Here is a 16945-nt window from a genome sequence, read left to right as displayed (position 1 = left end):
GCTCAAACAAGAGGAAACCATCTGACATCTCATAACTGACAGGTTCAGTTTTTGACCTCAGGGTCCAATATAAAAGGGACAGCCCCTACAAGCCACTTGTGAAATGGACAGAAACTCCCAAACAAAAACTGCTGACAGTCATAGAGCGATACTCCGAAATACAATGTAGCGTAGGAAAAACAGAAAATAAATTGATCCGCTCTTGAAAAACAGGGGCTTGGCAATTTCCACCTGCTTGTCTTGCCCACTACTAAAACAGCCACTTAAGAAAATTGCCTTAAAGAAAAAAAAACCTTCACAGAGAGGGACAGAAATCCCTCGGTTGCTTTATCAGAGCTTGTCTGGCTGAGGGAACTGACCTCCTGCTTGAAGAGGTTCTGGCGGTTCTTGAGGGAGCGCAGCTTTATCTGTTTCTCCTCGTGCTCCAGCTCAGCATCAGGTAGCTGGAAATAAGTGATGAGGTCATTGAGGGTCTGGAGGACTTCCTCGATGGGCAGAAGCATGATCACACGGTTTTTCCCAGCCAGATTGTCCAGGTCTCTGAAAGAAGGAAACACCAACCAAGACTAAGATTTAGAGGTCACATAGTAAAGGGGTAATATTAGGACCAGCAATGAGTAGCTTTAGAACAACAAAGTGGCTTGAGTTCCTAAAAAGAAGCCTCCACAGTAAAGGAGATGTTTACCTTTCAACATGGTCCCATATGCGGGCCCACACTTCACTCTAATAAACATAACATACATCTCAGTTTCACTGTAGTTACTGAATGACATGCAGTATATTCAATGACATCAATAAGCCCTCACTTAGCACTTAAACGGCAAGCTTTCTGGAGAAACTTACCTGGCAAACTTACCATGAGGAATCATGGTAGTTAAACAAAAGCAACAGAGCCCTCCCAATTTGAATGCTTTTAATGGCTTCGGCAACATTTATATTAAAATTTTGTGCTCCATCTAAAATATTGCAGCATGAGGAGTTAAATGGTGGTGCCTAACTGCTGCATCATTTAAGGTGGAACTGAAAATTCTGCTTCATAGATTGAGCATCATTTTGCAGTCTTTTCTGTAAAATTCAGTACGATTATTTTGGTCTCTGTTTGTTGTCTAAATTGAATGTGTTGTTTTTAGTTGCTCAGTTTTAGTTTGCTGAGCTAGTTTTTATTTTAATTTCATGTTTTATTTTAGTTCCATGTGTAGCACTTGAAGTTTAGGACCCAAGACTTTTCTTGAGACTTGCCGATATGGACTTGGTCCATTCGAGTGTTGAGACGTCGGAAGTTTTTGGTGACACCTCTCTTGGTTACAACTGGTTATTGTGGAAATGCTTTGTTGTGCTGGTAGCTGTGATGTTTCTGGTTTGAAACTGCTGTTTAACAGTATGTTAAAAACCAAGAGAATAGAAAAGGCTATTCCCTTATAGCAATATGAAATCACAGTGCAGTCACAGCACTATAAAATGGTTATTTTACTTAATTAGTCCAAAGCAATCGTCATGGAGGTCAATTAAACTGGAAAACTGGATCATATGTCAATATTAAATTTGTTTTGTTTTGCCAAAACAAAAAATCCATAATATCAAAACAGTCTATAATGTCACATTATGAACACACTAAAAAGTGAAATATTACCATGATAAAAATTATTTTACAGTACTATTAATTAGCGACTCAGCATCTTACATAAATTATATGGCTGCATTATCTATGAAAGATCGGATTAGATGGAAGGTCAAAAAAGCTAGACATACCAGAATTAAAAAAAATTCTTGACCGAAACAAAAACAACATTTTGGACACATTGCTGACAGTACAATTAAATAAAATAGTAAAAAATAAAATAAAGCAGCTTATATCAAACAAATTTACTAACGTTATTACTTTTTGTAGGCTACAACATGTACCACAATATCCAACGGTGTCAACAGCAGAGAATCTTTGGGTTTTATTGCTTATTATCATTCCAAAAACTACAGAAGGCTACAGATGGCGTTGGCATACTAGTGGGGACTTTACACTTCTGTTGTTTTGCTCTTTTCTGCATTTAAAGCAGGATGTAGTGTTTTCAAGTGGTACTCAACCAGAAGTGGAGAGGTTGTAGGGTGTTGTATTCACTCTTGATACACAGAATGAAGATTGATTATTAATCACATCATATGTGAAATAGTTACACAAGACTTTATTACTGTTGTTCTGCTGCTATTCAAGCTGTTTGAACGTATCTGTGCTGTCTAGTGCAGAAGGGTGAAGGAAACTGAAAAAGAAACTGTTTAATCACTGTTTCTCATTTTCCATTAAATTTGTATTTGTAAAGTCTTCTACTGTAGGGCTTGTTATTGTTTCTTTTTGGTCAAGACTTTTTGACTGCCGAAATGGTTTATCCCTAAAGAAAACTGAATCTGGACATCCGTAGAGGCATGAATCTTTAAGGAAGCCTAAAAAAGGGACTAATACCTCCATCCTACATTTCTTGTTTTTTCTTTTTCTCTCTAAGGTCTACTTATTGTATGTGTGGGTTTATGTATACAAAATTTATTTTCACATGACCAGTATCAAACCTCTCTTTATCACTATATATGTAAATGACCGAGATACGATCTCTGTTCTGATTGGCTGCCCAGTATTGTGCTTTATTAAAAAACACAGTCCGAATAGGCACACTTCTTATAACTTTAACATTAATAAACAGCAGGCTGAATAGGTGGTAAATGTGGTAATGCATCAGTTTTCGTGACATCACATAGGCAGTGGATTCAAAGCGGGCTGTTTTTGCAGCTTAGTTTCTATAAATGTATGGACTGAAAAGTGAAGGGTAAGTTTGAATAATAATATTGCTTTTAACACAAAATATGAGAACAATTATCTGTAGCACAAAAATGAGAACTGTTCTTCAATTGGGGAAAAGCAGAGCTTATGATCACTGGCTGACTGCTGTTCTATACTAAAATGTAATTATTCCTCATTAAGAAATATTACAAAAAGCGAATAAATAAATAAATAGAGAAGCACAGCACACAGTGAGCACAGTCATAACCACGGCCATGCTCATCCAAGCACAGCTGATCATGATTCATGCACTATAAATAACTGGATATGTGTGTGTGTCACTGCAAGCAGAAAGATGTAAGTGTGTGTTTCGGCACGGTAGCTGGGGAGTGCAATGTGTGTGTGTGTGTGTGTGTGTGGAGTTCATGCTCTGCTGCTCTCTTATTCCGGATTGGTTGAGTGTGGCACAACACTCCCGTTCTCCGAATAAATCATGGGTGAAGACATACAGACATACACACACACACACACACACACACAGACACACAGGGAGGAAAAAGGCGACAAAATAACAGTTCAGCACTAAAGGGAATGATTGAAGCCTTTGATTTAGAAGCATTTAATGGGTATCAAACACTACGGTCCCCTAGGGGGAATCTACTGATGTTTCTAAATGATCAAGTGCAGAGAGGATCTACTGCTAGCTTGAGTGTGTGTAATACATGGGCTGTAATAACACATTCATACTGAATTCTAGAGTTCTAACTGAATGGCCATGATTATGATATTTTATGTACTGAAACATCTCACAGTGTTTTCCATATTATCTGACCGATAATAAACACACTCTTTCGTACCAGCTGTTGTCAGGCTGGAGAAGCTTTACCCAACGTTCGCAAAAGCCCCATCAATATAATGAATTTAGGTCAGATTTTAGGTTCACTTGATTCGAACCATGCCAGTATTAACTTGATTACACACTGGCCCATGCCAGGAACAGAATCTTCTGCTTTACCTTTAATTATTTTATTTACACAAAACATTTACACACTTGTTCTTCTTGTATATTTGAAATGGGCCCTAACTCTGAAGCAGAAGAGGAAGCAAACACTGTGATAGTATATGAGTTTAATGCTTGACAAATAAAAGAACATATCAATAGCGCAGTAAAAGATGTGGTTGCAGTATATCGTTATCTTTCATTTGATCCCAGAACCATCATTAGTCTAAGAACTGTATTGCAAATGCCACACTATACCAGGTGCTATTTAGTCTGAGGCCGTGGTGTATGAGGCTGCTAAGCTTAGCCTGACGCCTTTGGTCTGACGCTGTTTAGCCTGTAGCCATTTCACCTGATGTTCAATTGCGTGAGAACTGAGACTTGCTTTTCCCGAGACCAGAAGCCACTTTGTCACTGATGTCTGAAACATGATGCTAAAATGTCGTACCATAGATGTAAGACATCAGCTTGCTGCAGTGCGTTCAACCAGCCCAGCTCAACAGCTGTGATTTTTTTTTAACCAATCTCACCTTTTATACACAACATTAAATAAATGAATGGTGGTCTCTGACTTTTTTTACAGCACTGTACGTAGTGAACTATGTAGGACACAGTGCTGCATCGCAAGTAAGTAACTAGCTTTTTAGGACAATGTGTATAGGTGTAGCAGCAGCATTTAAATACAGCATGACCTAACACAACACAACCTACCACAGCGTAAAATAAAACACAGACTGTGTACGCAGTTATACAGGTTCCAGTAAAACATGCTTTTGTTCACTTTCTTCCTATAAATTTTCAGAGAAATTAGACAGTTATTTGTTAAAACATTCTCACTCTAACTTACTAAAGTAATGCTTCATATTGTGATTCAGTCTCAGTGCACTGATTTAATGGCACTAACCCAAGGGCTACAGCCCAACTCTTCCCAATGCACTCTAAATATAAATGTCCATTACGATGTTAATGACATAAATGTCCACTTTAATAAAATATGGCATTGACAATCAATCCGACTTGCGGACTGAAAAAAAAGGAACAATATCCAGAATGCACAGAGAATTCATGCCAATGCAGCAGTGATCATCCTTGTGACCAGAAGTGCTCCAGTAAAGTTATAATAGAGCTGGAGTAGTTTTACCAGGGGAGGTACTGTAATAAAACTTATTGCCAGCGAGATTCATGATTTTAATCCAAATGTCCTTAGCTTTTACAAGTCTGACCAGTAGTAATTGTGGAGTGAATTATCTTGTGATATTTGCTCCCTCAACAAAAGTAATTCTGTTTAAAATGATCTCACGTTAATGTAATGACAAAACCTGCGAGTGACACGGTCACATGGGGCTATAATTATGTAAATTGAATGTGGCCATCCAGCACAAGTTATTTAAACAGTTATTTAACTGAACAAAAACACATATTTAACAGGAAATTACACCGAAGCCTCAACAACTAAATATGATATACAAATTTTCAGCATTCAGTGTGTCCACACTGCCTTTATTACAGCTTCCACTCTTTCCAGGAGACTTGCTTTCAGTTTTTCAAAGAAATCAGGGTGGACTGGACTTTGGGGTGGACAGTTCCTTTTTTCCCTTTGTTTTCCTTAGACTTTCGTCTTTCTTGTGCAAGTGGATTATCTTATATCCAGTCTCATCAGAATTATCTCCTGAACTTAATAGTCATTTTGACTGGAAATTAATTAAATATAGGTTGGTCTCTGACTTCAGAACATGAATGTACATAATAAACTACATATGAATTTGGGAAAAGGGACATACAGCAATGGTAGCTTGATGCTACGTAACACTGGAAGTTACATAGAGGCGCTAATGAAAATTAACAGTGCTGTTGCAGTAGTAATTTCACAGGCAAAAAACTACTTACAAGGCAAAGGTCTGTGCACTAATCACCTGACAAAAAAATGAAGTTGTAAAATGACTGCAATATACAATGATGGGTGACAAAGTTCTTGTCCTCTTTTAGCAGTCTTTGGTTACTGGGGAACAATGGCATAACCTAAACAAACTACATTCACTGGTGGAAGAATTGTTTAATATTGTTACTGTAAATAATGACTCATATACATTATTAAAATGTGTGTATTTTATCATTTTTTATAAAAGAAATAAGCAATATGAGGCTGCATTAATTATTGCTTTATTTCGATTCTCAAGTCAAAGCAATTCTACTCAATACTTCAAGTACACTGTTTCTGGAGCTACAGGTGGAAGGATGAATGACAAGAGTTTTTGACAACAAATAATAAGGGGATGGTCTGTGAAGTATACCTGATAAAACGGCTGAAGAGTCTGGTAGTGTTGCGGATGATGCGGGCAGCACGTGACTCTTCATGCTGACAGCGCTGGAGGGTAAAACCATCGTCCATATGTCCTTCTGCATGGAGGCAGGCCTGAGGGAGACAGAGAGAGCGAGAGACAAAGAGAGAAGGTTCATTCATAACCCTGCAATGTAATTACATAAAGCTAAATCCACGCCTATGTTTTTCAAATCATTTAAAATGAACTAAACAGTTTAGGCTGCCTCACAAGCATCTGACACAAGGGAAATCAAGAGTGCACGTTATATTACTGTGAGCTGATTATCCCTGCGAAAAGCACACTAAAGCACAATATATAGGAGTGACTCACCCGTCTCTTGAGAGGCCCCAAACGGGTTGACTTGACGTCCGGTGCCTGGTAAGAGAGCCACAAGCCTGCGGCCATGTGCGTGACGAAGCAAAGCGAGTCCCCATACTTAATCTCAGCCACCCCCATCCCCTCAATATCACGCTTCGGGCTTGATTCCAGCTTCTCCTGCAAGGTGCAATGACCAAACACATCAGCATCGCTTATCATAACGCAACCGATATCAAACTACATTTGGATCAGATACAATGATTAATTTGATTCATTCAAACAATGCTTTATTCACTGTTTCCTGACGATGGTTATTGGTTATTATTAGTTCACTGCTAGAGCCAGTGATCTGGTCACATCATCTGCAAAAATGCTAAAACGACCTCTTTGATACGTGCTGCTGTTACTGGGATTTGTCACTTGTAGGCTAGTTAGCTAATTTTACACCACAATTGTAAGGCAGATTTAGTACATAACTGTGTTTCCTCTCAATAATAGGTGGGAGTGGTGTGTGAGGGGGCGCAATACGTGATATTTAGTCATTTACTGAAATTAAAATTCTTGACTTCTTGATGAATTTAAGCGAGTCTAGCTGAAAAACGAAAAACGAATCATCACAAAACATCATATACACAAAACATCAAATAATTGAATGCTTTATTTATGCTTTTAAATTAACATAATAATGCTGCCAATACTTCAAAGGCAATAACTGCATTGTTGGGAAACAGACCTGACAGAACTAAAGGAACACTTTAATTTAAACAGTGTGCTAAATAACATAAAACATTAAAAGTTATGAAATTATGAAAATATAATACTTCAAGGTTTCTAAAGGCATCTGTAGCTGGCTTTAGAACTCTCAGCTAGGAGTCTGAAGTTCCTCCAGATGGGGCACAAATAGCACACACATCACTTTAACATTTATCCTTTAGAGACAACAAACAGCCGTAAACCTTATGAGGCGCATATTTGCAGTAACAACTTTCAAAACCAGACGTAAAAAAGTTTATTACTAAAATATATTGCGTTACTCAGTATTATTTATGTGATATCTATTAAAGAATTTCATAAAATCAGTCAATGTTAAAAAGCATGTACGCTAAAGACTATACAAAACGCAGCTGCAGTGGACCATGCTTGCTTCACTGTTGATCTGTGGCTGCTTAAACTGTTTGAAAACGTCTGTGCTGTCAAGGTGTAGGAGAGTAAACAGTATTTTTAATCAGTATTTCCTATTTTCATTACCAGGGAAATTATTTGTTAAGTATTACATTTTGACTATTTAATCTCTTTTTCTTTCTTTTTTGTTCAAAAATTTTCAGTGATGAACATTTCAGTGCTTCCTAAGTGATACAACCGGTTGAAGAAATGTTTAGATGAAAAATTGAATTTACATAATTTTCCACTTACCTCAGGTGTAGTCTGGTGCAACACCTGTTGCCTGAAATGCTACGTTCAGCTACATGGTAATGTTTTGTTCATTTTTATAGTTCACAATAGATCATACTGTGCCCTAAAGCTCATCAAGAAGTCTGCACAAACTTACTGAAGACCTGGATGCAGTTTAAGTACGTTGAGAGAAGTTTTAAGCATGTAGTTACAGAAACGATTTGGGTGACTATTGACTTCTACTGTCTGTTAGCAACGTCAGCCTCGTAGCTCCAGTGCTAAACTAACGAAGCAAAATTTGGACACCAAAGATGTCTTGGCTAACTGTTTACATCTGGGGTTAGTTGGACAATTGTGTAAATTAGATTTTTCAACAAACCATTTCTTCAATTTAATTTTTCCTGCACAGCCGAAAATCAGAAGACAATCAGGGTTTTAAATGATTATATGATGAATCATGATTAACATGACCAGGGACATGAACTAACAAGGCCAGTTTTGATTTGTAGTTGACTTTACTTTATCTGAATTTACTTCATGGTATCCTATCGTCATGTGTTTTCATTCCAGCTATTATGCACCACAAACCACAGCAAATATTAAACCCCTAGAGTTGTCACGGTTATTGGCAGTGTAACAAAATCATGATGTAATTTTATATTATTTCTCACTTGTAGCTCATTGAAACAAGAAATTTTGTCTTTTTTGTGGGTTCTAAACTGTCAATCAATATACATTGTATCTGAAAGCATGTTGATACAACATGTACATCAAATGTAAGTGTAATTCATAATGTAACCAATTATTTATTATGTAATTAATTCTGTACAAAATGACAATTTTGATTTCTATAATAATCAAACTATCCCCGATAAGAATCTTTAAGAATAACATAATGCAACAAGTTCCCCCAAAACTACGAGCAGCTTTATTCAGATGATACAGTTAATTATGCCAAGCAGTAGGTGTGGGTCGAGCCAGGTCTTAGCAGGCAATTTGAAAAGATGCAGACAGATTTAGATCGAGCCGGTCAAGGACTGCAGAAGGGCTGACCTCCCTCTCTGAGATGACTCATAATTACAAGAGTCGCACACAGCAGGCTAATGGAGGCAGACTGAGACAGACACAGACATAAGACACAGAGAGCGAGAGAGAGATGGAGTGGCATATGAGACACCCACTGACTAAAGGATGTTCAGAGGCAGTTTCGCTGAATCATTGCTGAGATGCTCTGATCGCTTTTCCCTGTGGACAAAAACGCAATCAAACAAAAGCACAATAATTTGATACCAAATAACACACACTGTGCTTTCTGTTTGATAGACTCCAGGGGGAAAGGTTACTCTGCATAGATCATTTTGAGCTTAAAAGGCCTATTAAGAGCCATTTTAATCAAGACTAATAACCTGAGCAGATGGGGCAATAATACTTAAAGGGTTCTGTTTGATTAACCTCTTTGACACATCCTCATCAGTTAGATAATAAGTCACACTAATACCTGTTATACCCCTGCACCAGGTGAAGAGCTCATTAATCCTTCACAGTCTAGAGCTAATACTGTCGTTTATCTAAACTGTATACAATTACACAATTACATGACATTACATAGCTATGTAATTAATTACACTGACAATACATACTGACAGTTTTCTGTTTGTTTTGATGTCAGAAAATGACAAAAACATGGGAGAAATGCAAAGGATGTTTTGTTGTCCCACAAAACAAGACTGTGTGGACAACAACAGCTTTATCAAATTCAAATGAGAATAAAATGTCTGTTTCTCTCTCTTTCTAAACGTCCAGTACATTTGACGTTTCCTCCCCAGGTATTCAAACTCTATAGAAACAGGTACATTACCACACTCACTTTTATGCCTTTCTACAGAAGTCTTTGTATTGGTTGATCATTTAATAGAGTGTTTTAATTTTTTAGCCTGTCATAAACAAAAAACAAATACGACAGCTTGCCAGACCAAATGAAACATTGTTTCAGAATGATCCTGTATGTATTGCAGAATTCTTTTTGCATATATGCCCTTCTAGAAGGTCCCTTTTGTGAAATGTACAAAAAGTAGATTTATTAGATAGTAGATTATTTGTATATCAACAAATTTTGAGATAAAATTAAACCTTATATTTATTTAGGGGTGACAGTAGATGATGTTCTGTGAATTTGGGAATGTTGTTTCTTTATTTCAATGGATTTTACTGCCTGGTCTACAGAGATTTGAAATTACCACATGAAATCTGTAAAGTTTTTAAAATTACCGTCACAAAAACAGACCCAAACAAAAAAACTGAAAATCTCCCGTGTTTCAGAAATTATTTCTGTACCAGCACTGGGCTAGTGTATAAAATGTATGTAATATGAGCAACAGTATGTATAAAATATGCAATGTAGCTTTTGTAATGTTTTCTAACTTTTTTCCATCAATGATCTTGATTGTTTCAACCATTTGTTCAATTAGTAATGTAAATCAGTGTATATGCTTTGTTTCCTGTGTTTATTGTGTGCAACTGCTCAATGCTTGCTTTCTGTCATGTTGATGTTAATAAATATTAATAATTATTCAAAATTCCTCACATTTCATGCAGTAAACTTGACTATTTTATGTTTCCCAGCAAACAAAATAAAATAATCCATGAATTATGTTATTTAGTAGGCAGCAAAGAACATGTTCCATAACAAAATACTGATGTTAAAGTGTCCAATCTGAGGACTTGTGGAGGTTATAAGTTTGATTGAAAGTAGAATTCACACTTTTGACAGAACTTCTCTGCATGCAAGCAAGAAATAAGTTATACAGAATTACAATATTCCTTTGTTATCGCTGCAGCTTATAAGGCTTAATAGCTGATACTGTTCATTCTGATTCTAAAGGCATCTAAAGGCTCTGAGGCTCTTTTCACACCTGGCAATTACATACTTTTGGGTAATCCAACTATGAGTGGGCAGCACTAAGCACAGACGTGAGAGGATACAATTTGCCTTGGAGTTGCATTATGACCTGATCAAAAGAGGTAGGAGGTATACTCGTATAATAGTGAATTCTAGTAGGATTTTGTCCAGTAGGACTTTGCCACACTGTGGATTCCACAAGAAGCTCAAAAACATTGAAACACAAGCAGTCTTTCCCCCAAGACATCAGTTCGAATAAAATTCATAAAATCAAGATATTTTAGTTTGCACTCTTAAAGCGGTGCAAATTGTTTACCACTTGCCACAAGAATCATGCATCGCCAAGACACTCCATTTTGCCAGCTGTGCTGTGTTTGCACAAATGATTAGTTTGCAATGGTTTTCATGTCTACTCCTTTGTTAAACTCTAGAAAAACAGATTTAACATAACTACTGAACAAAAAGGACAAATCAGGCATTTTCACACCTACCATGTATGATGTGGACCAATCAAACCTTTTCTTTAGTTTGGTCTGTTTTGATAGGTGTGACCATTCTACCTGTATATAGGTTTGCACGAAACGAACCGCGGTCTGGCAAAAAGCGCAGGTTTCGGTCTGCTTCCAAGTGAACCCTGGTTCATTTCACCGTTGGTAGCAAAACATTTTTAAGATGATCTACACCAAACAAGCGAATTCAGCATCAAAGCATGTTTTTATTAGTGCACATTCACGTCGTTCTGTCCGCATCATCTGCCTGCTTTACCATTAAACTCCTTCCAGACACTCATGCAGCACAAACTGCTAATAATGCCCATTAGCAATAACCAAGTGTTTGATTTTGTCACATGGTCTGTGGAAAACTTTTAATGTGACACACATTATGTGTCCCTTTTTTCATGCAATATAATAGGTAGGATTATACATTTTATCATTAATATATTTGAGAGTTTGATCTTGATCTTATGATTGTGAAAAGCACCCATAGAGTAACAGAGGACTTGTCTTCATCATCAGATTCTTTGTCAAATTCCTGATCAGTCAACAAACACCTATATGTGCAATTTGGTGCACTGTAGCCATTGCAATGTGAAGTCGACTGAACCAAATGAAAAAGATACAATGTCACTAAAACCCGAACTCTGGTGGAGACTTCAGCAAACAAGCTAATTGTGAAAACAGCCTCCGATACTGCAAACATTATTACAACTAAGTGCAAAATAGAACTGAGGAGAGAAAACAACAATAATTGCTATTTTATTTATTTTTTTTTTATTTTGATGAAGTTACTATTATGAATTTATTAGCTTTTTTTGATAGTGTGATATCATACCGTCATGATGTGAGTTCATATCACTCACCCCTACAGAAATGTCGAACCACTTTTGGAGATGGTCATAGACTTACAAGACCTAACATTTGTAGTGTTACACTAAAGCTTCAGAATGAAAGACCACCTTAATCTAATGCATCAACACGGCAGAGATAAAAGAACATTTGTTTCAGCCTGTAGATTGAAATGAACAAGGTCTCATGTGTAATTTTGTATCTGACAACAAATGTAGAAAGAGACTGATTTAGTAGTATTAGATGTAGTAAACATACCCACTCAGTGGAGAAACACTTGAGACACATAGAAACGCCAGGGGTAGACGGCTATATGTCTCGCTGTCCACTTATGATCAGATCACTCAAGATGTGAGTATGTTAATACAAGGTAAAAACAGGGCCTCAGCAATCGCATAACATAGTTATGAAGCTCACAGTATATTTCTAGGAAAAAAAACAGCAGTTTCAATGAACCTTGGAGGCTCGGAAGCAGAAGGCTGTGGAGGCGGTGTCCGATTTCTCCCGGTCCTGCAGCACCAGCCCTCTGTCCTCTGTCAGTGCCAGGTAGTGACCAGTGGTGAGGTGACGCAGGCGGAATGGCTGGCCCCAGCGGATGTGACTGCCGCACCAACTGAATATATACACATGCATGAAAACATGCACATATCAGAAAGAATAGTTTGGACCAAAAAATCTAATGTATAACATTCTTCCCTTAACCTAAATATAAACAACTGATTCATACTTGGTGTCTGAAGTTTGCTTCTGAATGATGTCTGTACTTTTGTCCATGCTCATGGCATGCAGCGTCAGAGACCACATAAGCAAGACTGTTTGAGATTAATGTGGTTTGAGGAAAGTGTGGGCACTGTAAACTTCTACCACTATAAATTAACATAATAATAATCTGTCAACTTAACTCTTTTAACTTCACAATTTCACCATTTTTTTTACAGTGTAATAATTTAGGCATGTACATTGATAATTGATGGGGTAAAGCTCAAGGGCAGAGCAAGAACCTTTTAAGCGGGGTGGCCAGGTTAGACCCAGTGCTTTTATTGAGGTAGAAAAGTTGGAAAAAAAAAAAAAAGGTTAATTTTCATCTGTGTGTATAATATGCCTACATTATTAAAGTAACACAAATGTGACACATTGAATGATGTGTTATGATACTCAACTCTGTACAACAAGTTATTGTCAAACGTGAACTTAATAGTAAAACTTTAAAGCAAAAATAAAACATTTAAACATTTAGTTTAAACATTTTAGTGTACAGGATTGTTTATGGACCAATAACTGCTATTTTAGTGTACAGGAGTGTTTTTTAGATTATGAAGTAATGTCTACTATTTTAGTGCACAGGAGAGTTTATTGAGATTGTTTATGGAGTAATATCTCCTACTTCAGTGTATAGGAGTGTTTTTTGAGGCTGTTTATGGAGTAATGTCTCCTATTTCAATGTACAGTAGTATTTATTGAGGTTGTGTATGGAGACATGTCTCCTATTTTAGCGTATATGAGTTTATTGAGGCTGATTGTGGCCAACTGCACAGATCTCCTTCTTTTTTTACTTATTTTACTTTACGTTAAGTATAGCTTGAGTGCATGAAACCAAAAATAAATGCCGACAAGCTTTTTAATTTTAGCTTGTTTCAGTGTGACTCGCTGCAGTACAAAAAAAATCTAACGTGACTGGATATATTACTCTAGATTAGCTAGCTCTAACATGAACAGAAAGTTCTTCTGACCCCCGTCTACGACTGGGAAACAGGATGACAACGGTAATAATTAATATCAAAATAATATATACACATAATATTTTGTTCACTTTCACTGTTAGAACAGTTAAAGAGTTATGATGGGGCCTTTAAAAGGGTGCGGTAGAGTTAATTTCGCTGCGTTTGATTTATTGAGTAAAATTTGCAGATGTAATCAATAATCAATTTTTTTTGTAACTAGAAAATATTGTGCTAATGATTTTTAGATACCGCTCAGGCCTACTGAGATAAACATTTTACTTCAAGCAGCATATTTAGTCAATGAGAGAAACAAACCTGATCCGTAGAGGCTCCAACCTCCATAGAGACCTGGCCTTGGCTCCTACCTTACCCGTCTCATAGTTCACTATCCTAAAAAAAAAACAAGATGAAAACACAACCATATTAACACCTTCTTTTTGTCTTAAAGGCTGTGGCACTAATAAAGTCTCAGTAATAAATACTGCAGTAATACGCAAATGTAGCCACTTTATGATCTCAGCATGAAGACCTTGAATCAGCTAGTTTGAAGCTGTGAGGGGCTCGTGGTGGCTTGGGGCAAAATGCAGTAACATTGTTCTCCAAGTTTGATCAATACAGAGCCCATATTCTGTTGTTCTCTTGGCATAATCCGGATAGCGCTGTGTGAGGTTGTGTGCTAGTCTGTTCAAAACCGGTTCTGAAGATTAATGGCTTGGTGTGGGCTGATGGCTTTATTTACCAGCCTGAAAACTGCTGGGTACTCTGTATTACAGGTACAAACACAGTTCAAAATCCATTTTGGACTTGTACTTGATTCGGATTTTACACTAAAATCCTTTTGCTTTGAGTGACCCTATACCTTAATTATGTTTATTTTATTAAAATAAATGACTGAACATTCCATTATGTATCATTATTCCATTATGAATCATAACAGTATCAAAACTTTACCAAATGTTTCATTAGTGACTGTTTTGGTAGTGACAATTTTGGCTCATTGAGCAGAACTCAAAAACACTAGCCAGTACATGACTAACAAATACAGCTTTGAATAGTTGTACACACATAAAATCATAAGATTTTCAATCAAAAACAAAATAGTTTCATCAATAGCAAAAATTATGCATTTGCCTACAGACTAAACTCTTTTTCTGTGTTTTAATAGTGTCATGAAAATGTGGGACAGCATTTTTTTTACTTCAAACTTAAACTCATGATTTAAATTTAAATCTTTCAACTTCACTTTGAAATACTTTTTATTATTATTTTACCTTGCAGTAGAAAGCATGATGATTTTGTATATATTTAGATTATACTATTTCAATTAATGCCTTGGATTTAAAAAGATCCTTATATAATCCTTGTAAATATTTAAAGTCTAATTATTCTTTACTTTTTTAATTAGTTTTTGTTTTTGATGCATGGCTGCAGTTTGAATTAATTCAGTAGAATAGCCTATATAAAGTACTCAGCAAAAATCAGAGAGCAACCTTCATTTTTTTTTAAATTTTGAGTCAAATCGGTCATTACGTTAAATGTATTCAAAACAGCAGAAAACAAGCCAACTAAATATAACATCAAACATATTTACAGGTTTTTTACAGATTTATTACAGCTTCCATTCTTTTCAGGAGACTTGCTTTTAAAAAAACAAAAATCTGCAGAGTTATTTTTCCACACCTCCAAAGTTCAGTCTTAGTAGTTGGTTTTATTTTCTGCTTCTCACAATCCAAGTAATCCCAAACATATTCAGTGATGGTGAGGACTGGGGGACTGGGGTGGTCAGTCCATGGTTCTGAGAACATCAACAGCTTATTTATTGGACATGCAGATTTTCTTTGCTTTCATCTATTTCCTTTTTCACAGTAACAGCTTCTTGACAGTTGCACATCCTTTCAGACTCATAGTGTTGAGCTGTCTTCTCACAGTGGAACGATGGACATAAACACCTGGGTTTTTTACCAGATCAAAAGTAAGAGTGGGGCTTGATTATTTCCCAAAAAATGACAGCTTTAAGTAGTGTTTATCTGATGGTGACAGTTTTTGGGCTCTACCAGGTCTTGCACTGTTGTTAGTGAGTCCCATTTTCTCCATATCTTTTTAGAAATTGTGTCCAGTTTTGGAAACTCCAGTGTTGTTCACTTACTTTTTTTTTGACTCTGACTGTGAACTTATATTTAATCTCCTCAGAAGTATCTTCTGAAAAAATGAATAACTTGTACTTAATACCCATTTTAACTGGAAATGACTAAATGACTAAAAGGTGGTCTCTGACTTTTGCACAGTACTGTATATGTAAGTACTTATATGTGACAAGAATTTTCTAACCCCAACCATAATCATGGTAGTCAATGGTATTACCCTTTTGAGGCTACAAAAAGGGAAGCATATGGCTTCATATAAAGAGCTTTGTAGGTTACTCATTTTTCTTCCTACATGGTCAGGACATCTTGTCCTAAAATCGTATTAGTGCACACACACTCACACACACACACACACACACACACACACACACATTTGAGTTAGCATGCAACAGGCATGCTCCATCACTGATATGGGTGGATGGGTTGCCAAATAAACTGAAATCCCCTTGGCATGCCCCTCTTGGTGACACATATGGAGACCTTGCAGAAAATGTGGAAGGCGCTTACCCAAACAAACCCTCGATTAAATTTCAAAGGGCCAACAAAAGCGGCTCAAGCCAAAGCTGGCAACCAGCGTCTAATCTCGCAGACTGTGCGTCACACGCCTCTGCTAAAAATAGGCCCCGGCGACTAGGAGGAAGATGGAGAGTCCTATCAGATCTTCAGTGGCTCGAGGGAGGTTCTGCATCTGCTGTGGCCTCGACCCAGTTCAGCTGGGCTGGGCCACACACACACATACACAGTAGCATGTCCACACATCTCCTAACAGCCACTGCTTGCATCCTGTCCTCGCTGATGGCTCGTCACTGGGGGCATGCACTTAAAAAATACACTGGAAACCAATGAATATTGTAAAGTGGAATGAAGCTTTTGACTATGTTACTGTTAAAGAAAGGAAAAAGAAATTGCCAGAGCATGTATTACTTCACTTATTCATTCATTCTTTAACATATCCACTCATTCAGGGTAGGACACTTTTACACAATGCAGGATGTCTGAACATGATGCACATCATTAGTTGAACTGTTACAAAAAACTGC

General features: G+C 37.0%; 1 protein-coding gene across 1 annotated transcript in view; it reads right to left on the bottom strand.

The window, feature by feature from the left end:
- LOC118823245 (ryanodine receptor 3) overlaps positions 1-16945 on the bottom strand; it is a 282056-nt gene that overhangs the window by 181251 nt on the left and 83860 nt on the right. The window contains exons 10-14 of the mRNA XM_036592700.1: positions 14077-14151; positions 12497-12653; positions 6416-6580; positions 6056-6177; positions 360-540 (exon numbers count right to left, since the gene is read on the bottom strand). Coding sequence (XP_036448593.1) covers positions 360-540; positions 6056-6177; positions 6416-6580; positions 12497-12653; positions 14077-14151 — 700 coding nt within the window. The remainder of the gene's footprint in view (positions 1-359; positions 541-6055; positions 6178-6415; positions 6581-12496; positions 12654-14076; positions 14152-16945) is intronic.

Source organism: Colossoma macropomum, unplaced genomic scaffold (assembly GCF_904425465.1).
Source record: "Colossoma macropomum unplaced genomic scaffold, Colossoma_macropomum, whole genome shotgun sequence".
Lineage (NCBI taxonomy): Eukaryota > Metazoa > Chordata > Actinopteri > Characiformes > Serrasalmidae > Colossoma > Colossoma macropomum.
Note: the sequence above shows the minus strand (reverse complement) of the source record. Positions and strands in the feature narration are given on the sequence as shown.